We start from the raw sequence: 7,091 nt of genomic DNA, 5'->3' as shown, positions 1-7,091 counted from the left end.
GATTTAAGTTAGACGCGAAGGAAACAGAACTTGTTAAATCCAACAGGAATAGCCAATTTTACTTATCAGGAGTGTGTTATGTATTTTATTTATCTGCATGTATTTATACCATCTATATCTGCACGTGCAAGTCACGTAAGAGTGTGAAGAAAATTTGAGCAAGTATTTTGTATCAAATCCAAGGCGTGCAACCATTAAGTGCAAGGCACGCTCAGAGTATTTTTATACTAATCTAAAGGATAACAAGAAGCGCAGTACAGGCAGAGTGGTTTTGTTTGTCCATAGTACTTATCGACTTGTATACTGACGAGCAATTGTTTTTAATAAATTATTAACACAAACTGTGATCGTTGCGACTCATATTAATTTATTTCCTGGTGCGATGCTCGGACCGGTTTAATTTTCATGTATCCACTCTCCCCCACCCCCAAGTCCTTTCCTATGAATCATATTCGAAAGAAAGGGGAACGGAAACCCAGTTTAAGGGAGCGGGAACTCCACGAGAGGTGGCAGAAGAGGGGGGTAGGGAGAGGAGGATTGCTAAGGTGGCGAGTAACGCAGTAGGGAAGTAGGAAGTTCTTACGTCATCCTCCCCCCCCAAAAAAAAACAAACAAACAAACAACAACAACAACCAATACCCCTATTTGCCTGGCCACCATTTCTCAGCATCGCGTCTTATTTATTCGTTTTAAAATAATGAAACATATTAGAATATCAAAAATCAAGGTGTGGCTCACTCCAAAAGCAGCTTGCTACGAAGAATGTGTAACAAAATGGTATTAAGTTAATCGGAGTGATAGGCAGCGAAAGGATTAATTTAACATGTTTCAATCAAGTAAAATGTATTCTCTCTGAGTGAATTAATTAGTTGCATTCATCTCCAAGCATTGACAAAACACGAACAACCCGTATATTTTAGATACAAATTGATCCAATTTCCTACGTGCATGAATGAAAAATTGATGTTAGCAATTTACTATTGCGGTAGACCAAAATCTTAAATTTGAATTAATCTGTTTCTTACATGTTCAAAGGAGTAAAATCACAAGACTACATCAACGAAATTTGTGTGGAATAGCCGCGTGTAACTTATATTTTTAACTAGTGAAACTTGCTTTAGGCTTCACACAGGATGCAACGAAGTGGAGCAGTCGAAATATAGCTGTAAACACGTCTCCAGATGAGGTAAATACTCGTAATAAGGCAATTTAAAATGTTCTGGGGCTGTTAAGTTTTACCACGTAAATTAGCCAAAATGCAAGGGATGAGGTTTCTAACGCAGACCCCAAGGCTTAAAGGAAAAACACAGCGCAAAAAAATCTTAGGAAGGTATTTAAACCTTAGGAAGGTATTTAACCAAATTTGAATGTTCTGTTCGCGAGGCAAACTGAAGAGTTGTTAGATGTGGTCGTGTTCTGCAAGATGTGAAAGATCCTAAATAATGTTTTTTTTTTCCTTGCGTTATTTCTTCCCTGTTGTATTGGACCTTCTCAAAGTCTATAAATTCTCCGTTTCGCGCATTTGAGTGGAATTCGTCGCTCATATTCTTTTCAAAGGAGGAGTCGAATTGTCTCAAATCTGCGGTTTTCCGAAAAGCTCCATATCTATAAGACTCTCTCCCTCCTGGAAAAGGAAGGTCTACTTATTTACGATACCTTTTGAGGGGGTGGGGGGGGGGGGGGGGGCACGCATAATGCACTGCCAACAAGGTAGTCAACCAGATGTTCGGCATATCTGAATAAGTTGAAAGTCCTCACAAACTCCATGACGTTGCTTTTTATTTAGGAATTGAAAGCCACGCTCTTTACTAATTGCCCAATTGACCACACGGCTCGAGTTGGTAAGTAAAATAGCTTAGCTCTTAATAGAGACCAGCATATACGCACTTTTAATTGCATTTTTTTAAAATGGCAGCTTCCTCTTGCTTCTCTCCTACCACTACGTGAGATCGGCTGCGAGGTATCTGCGGAGGGGGGCCTGAGTACTTCTAGCGTAAATCACCGTCAATCAAGGCTGTAGCAGTCAGCCATTTTGAGTTTTCTTGAAAAAGGCCACTGACCCGCCTAGAACACGTCGGTAACAGGAACCCGCCATGGCAACAAAACTGCTCCAACACCAAGTGAAACCTATATGCTGAAGACTACCAAAGTATGTATGTATAATCATCAGACATTATTGTAAAAACTATAATCATTGCCAAACATGAAAGTTTGTAGAGCAGGGATGGCGCAGTAGTGAGAGCACTCGCTTGGCCCAGTCACGATTCCGGCCCTGTGCCATATGTGGGTTGAGTTTGTTGTTGGTTCTCGCCTTTCGCCGTGGGTTTTCTGCGGGGTTCTCCGGTTTTCCTCCCTCCACAAAAATCAAAATCAGTTGAGGCTGATGTAGCTTCCTCTCTGAATATTGTAAATACATTTAAATTCCACCTTGTCTCACGACTACACCGACGGCCGCCTCGGTATTCCGGTCACTCTTTTTCCTCTCTTAGCTGGTGATTTCCTTGTCGGTTATTTTCCCATTTTAAGCTCGTTTTAAAATGTCCTCCCCTTCAATATGCATGACCACAATTTTAAGGCCCCAAGGTGGTTGTATTCGTGGGGTTCTACCGTAAAACCAATTTAACAACTCAAAGCAGTTCCGATCGACTTCGCAGAATGAATATCGAAGTTGCTAAGCATGCGCAAGCAAAAACGTTGCTCGAAGGGCAATGAGTTCCTCAAAATATGACACGTTGCTAATAATCGACGAAAATCCCGCTAGGGAAAAAGGGTCCAAAATAGCTCCATATTTAAATGAATGGCAACGGCGAAACTAATATAACCTTCACTAATTACCGAATCACAAATCTATATATTTCAGTGCTCTTGGTACTGTTCATTTTTGACGCGTACAAATGTACTTTTACAATATCTGGCATGCAGGTGCTCTGTAATTTTGTCTTTTCCGATGAAAAGACTTAAGCCTCATTAACAAGCCACAGTTTCTTTTACTGTGCAAATACTCGCTGACTTTACTTTCAGTTTGTTTTGGAACTGTGTCTTGTAAGTCACAACACATTGCTTGACATGTACACATTTGAAAGTTTATCTCCTCCCCCTCGCTGGGAACGGTAAACATACAAGATACATCTGAAGCGAATACAGTGGTTAAGCTGACATTAAACCATTGTTGAACTAGGAAATTAGCATCCTCTTGTCAAATGAAAACACTTTGTTTTCCCTGAAAGGAAAGAAAATTTGACGTAAGCCCACTGACAATGTGAAAGACAATTGCTGGTTCGTGAACAGAAAAGGCGATTTTAATTTGGCATTAGTCTTAATGAGAAAATAACGTATTCATTCTATCGTTGCAGAATGGACACAAAGGAAACGAACTTATTGCTGTACGAACGAAATTAGTGGCTTAGTCCCTGGAATCATGAAGTAAGCTTGTAGATGTAAGCTCGTCGACGCCATGCCGTACAATCGTATATCCACCCAGACTGATCCAGTTGTGGAATTACGGAAGCATAACATGGCGCCAGCCATTACACGTGAAAAAGCTACAAAGCGTCTGCAAAGTGGGACGACTAGAATGACCTTGACAGGAATTGAAAAGGAGACGTCTAGATTACGAGAAAGAAATACTCGAAGTAAGACTCCAGAGATTTCTTCACCATCAGTGCGATATCCTTCGTCGTCAAAGTGGAATCGCGAGGGCTCAACCTTAAGTGAATCTTCCAGGAAAGTAAAATTTCCGTCAGACTTTTCACAACAAAACGGAAGATGGGGTATTTATCAGTCAAAAGCAAAGGGGAGGATTGGCTTGCCTTCTAAAGACCAACCAGTAACTAAGACAACTGGGAAAACATTGGAAACGTTAAAGGATGGGACAACGATAACAGCTAAAAGACGTCAAAGTGAGACGCCAGAAAAGCTACGGGGTAATTCTTCAAGGAGGCAATCTCTGTCCGTGCCGCTAGATACCAAAGAAACCTACTCTATTTCAACCATTGTAAAAGCGAGGAGTTTGGCAATGAAGTGGCGTGGTAATAAAGGAAAACAAAGACGGAGAAACACAATTTTGCCGACGATTACCGATGACTCTACGAAGTTTTCGCTTTGTGCGAATGTGAAACGCAGCCCTCAGTTTGAGGAGGTGATTAAACTTTTAGAAGGAGACCAAAACATGGACGATGCTGTTAGTGGTTTTAAACTTCTACAATTAAAATGACAAAGTCAGTTCTAGCATTCGCTTTTTCAAGCTGGCGTCAAGATGTTGTAAGAAGAAATGCGCGTATAGCCATCTAAATTACACGCAGTTTAACAAAAGGAAGGTTACAATACAAGTACATTGTTCACTGAGCATGAAGCCTTTACTCAGCAGGCTTGTACATGCATTCGATCTATATTAACTTCACCCGTAGATTAGGGCTGGAATATTTTTGGTATTTCATCAAACAGTGCTTAACTAGATATATATAGACTGGGATCATGAACTTAAACAAGAAAATCACCATGATTTTTGCTTAATAAAATAGGTTGTGTAGTCGACGTGTTTTACTAAGCTTTCACGAATTACTTCAGATGCCAAATTCTCCGTATGAAAACATCTCTCTGTTTGTACAAACGTACAATGCCACGAATTTATTTCAATAAGTCTTAAAACTACAAAAATTCGACATAACAGGGCCGAGATCACTGCGTCGTCGCTCTTCACTTGGGCCATTAGCCGTCACGGATCGTAGCGAAAACTAGCAATCGCCAGAATTTTACCATGTTGATATTGCCAATTTAGGACACACAATTAAAATTGTATAACGTAATCTTTTTTTTTTTTCCCTCGCGCGTTCATTAGCGCCTAAGATCGATCGCAAACAGAAATTTGCATGTGAAAAAGGCAATAAGTAAATAAGTTTAAGCTGATCTGACAGAAGATGACACAAGAGGTTTAACGTTATTACAAAAGACTTGTTCATTCGACATTTGCTTTTGCTGACAATTCGCCCTTCAACTGTAGAAAATTGATCAAAATTGCAAGTTTTTGGCAACTCTAGACAGTGTTTCAGTTTGCACTACTTGTGGCAATTAGTGGCCACCCAAATCGTTGTGTATTGTTCATCAGACAATGAAGAACAAAAAGGCAAGGCTGGTTTAAAGATATAATTGGTGACTACCGTGGCAATTAACTCACTTTCAGGATTCACTTCCGACTTTAAAACACGTTTTGGAAGATTTTATTAGCATACAGCTTTTGTCTCACTGCCAGCTGACAGTTATCTACTTATGCTATCAACCACGTGAAGAACATTTATTTGTTTTATATAGCTCTTTGTTGCTAGCATATTGTCGGTTTTCCGTCGCGATATCAAAGTGATGTTATTTGAGTAAGTCATGGCCATCGATAAAGCAGTTGTTTACTATCGTAAAAAACTACGTGGAGACATGGGTAGATAACAGTGACCAATGAGTTTGAGTTATGTATTCGGGCTGAATTTTATACGATGTATCTACTTTCACTAACTTACCGTAGAGACAATTCAATGTTACATACATAGAACTTTAGATCTTGAGGATCCGAGAAAAACGTCTCTTATGCAATTCTTTTAACTCTCCTTAATTCCTAAAATCACAAATTAAAAAGTTTTATAAACCCCTGCCTTTTGCGAGAATTCATCTTAGCTTCCTGTACATGTAGCTGTTAATGTTTTCCTGTAAGGCAAAAATTATAGTGCCTTTCTTTTGTCCATTCTCGAATCTAATTTTTCTAGAGTAATTTCAAGGTTTGTTATTAAAAATTACGAAACCTAGATTTTATCTTCGTCCGTTATTATTGCGGTCCAGTCCAAAATAACTATATTTTATCCGTCTTTTATGCGTCTTTTACAGAAATTCCGGAATAAGATGCTCACTCGTCGCTGGAAATTTCTGGAAATCGAAACCGGAATTTTGGTCGAATCAAAAGCGTCCTCTGCTGGTGTAAGCTAATGGGTATAAATACGTTTTCAGTTCCTTTTTTGTAACCTATTAGTCTCGGGGCTTCCAATTTCGTGAAAATGATTTCCTAGGTCTCTGGCGTAAAAAGCCGTTTTTATTCTAGAGACGCATAATTCTTCTGGACGAACTTGGGCGAAAGTGGCATTTGAGACAAACCCATAGAATAGATTGGTTTGATGGGTGAATTGTTAAAGTTGTCGGGACATAATGTTGAATCCTGTGAGTTGGCTTAGCCTATGAACAGGCTCCGGCTCGAAGGGTCTGACCCCCGAGGTCTGACCACGGCTGGGAGGGCCAAGAAGGAACTGGCTGAGAGTAAAGTGGCCGAGTGGGGGATTGGACCTCCTCGATCTCCCCTCCTCTCTCTTCTCTCATCTTTCTTCCCACTCTCCTTTCACCCCATCTTTGACTAGAGAGCCTATTCCCAGACTGAAGTTGGATAAATAAAGCCAATTTTGTTATGACTATGAGAACTCATTTTTAAAGTTCTTAAAGTAGCTGCTGACAGCTCCTTTGCTTTCCCACCCTCCCACCCTTTGTATTTCCCCATGAAGATGACAGAGAGGTTTTAAATTCTTTTAATCGTTCCTTGGTTTTGACTGTTACTTTCTCAACAATCTTCTTTTTGTGTCAAAATTAAGATCGCTTGTTTTCTTTCTGGGGATCTGTCGGGGAATTGAATCGGTAGAAGTCGAACATAGCCGTGCCAAAAATAACAAGGAGTAAAATAAACGAAATACATAAACATTAGGTTTGTGATCGAAAATACCACAGACGGTTCAACATTCGCCAGATAAAAAACGAAAACTCTGATTTTCTGTATTCGCAGCTTGCGAAGCCGGCGTTTCTTTTCCAAGTTTGCGAGAGGAGAACGAAACCTTGGGATGTAGGCAAAGAGTTTTTGTTCCCTTTCGCGCTGCGAACCTCTGCATATTTTCCAAAGTCGTTTTGTTCGAGCGCCTCGCACTGGCCTGGAAGGGAACCGCTACGCTTACGCAGGATACTAGATTCACAGAGATTACTCTGTAGTTCTAGATGGCTCTATGTGGATTTTTTCCTCGTGCAGAGTATTATTCAAGCAAGACAATTATACAATCGGCTCCTGGGAATTAAAC

At 40.2% G+C, this 7,091-nt stretch overlaps 2 protein-coding genes across 3 annotated transcripts in view; both read left to right on the top strand.

Moving 5' to 3' along the window:
* The window catches only part of LOC110051593 (fibrocystin-L-like), a 46,907-nt gene extending 46,560 nt beyond the window's left edge, over nucleotides 1-347 (top strand). Inside the window, exon 41 of the mRNA XM_089288658.1 lies at nucleotides 1-347. This exon is cut by the window's left edge and continues 603 nt beyond it. The gene's annotated coding sequence lies outside the window, so the exon portion shown is untranslated.
* A 1,610-nt stretch (nucleotides 348-1,957) lies between these two features.
* LOC110051592 (uncharacterized) lies at nucleotides 1,958-5,637 on the top strand. 2 transcript variants are annotated; one of them, XM_020757643.2, is made up of 2 exons: nucleotides 1,958-2,149; nucleotides 3,354-5,637. In XM_020757643.2, the coding sequence occupies exon 2, from the start codon at nucleotides 3,455-3,457 to the stop codon at nucleotides 4,211-4,213; it is 759 nt and encodes a 252-aa protein (XP_020613302.2). In that variant the 5' UTR covers nucleotides 1,958-2,149; nucleotides 3,354-3,454; the 3' UTR covers nucleotides 4,214-5,637. The 2 variants fall into 2 exon arrangements, with proteins under 2 accessions (XP_020613302.2, XP_089144783.1); XM_089288657.1 differs by lacking the exon at nucleotides 1,958-2,149 and adding an exon at nucleotides 3,196-3,276.
* Nucleotides 5,638-7,091: the final 1,454 nt, after the last annotated feature.

The sequence above is a fragment of the Orbicella faveolata genome, unplaced genomic scaffold (genome assembly GCF_042242905.1).
Source record: "Orbicella faveolata isolate gen_17 unplaced genomic scaffold, um_ofav_v1 contig_2, whole genome shotgun sequence".
NCBI classification, from domain to species: domain Eukaryota; kingdom Metazoa; phylum Cnidaria; class Anthozoa; order Scleractinia; family Merulinidae; genus Orbicella; species Orbicella faveolata.
Note: the sequence above shows the minus strand (reverse complement) of the source record. Positions and strands in the feature narration are given on the sequence as shown.

Bases quoted from the DNA above. Each gene is read 5' to 3' on its own strand.
- LOC110051592 (XM_020757643.2), top strand. From the start codon at position 3,455: ATGCCGTACAATCGTATATCCACCCAGACTGATCCAGTTGTGGAATTA.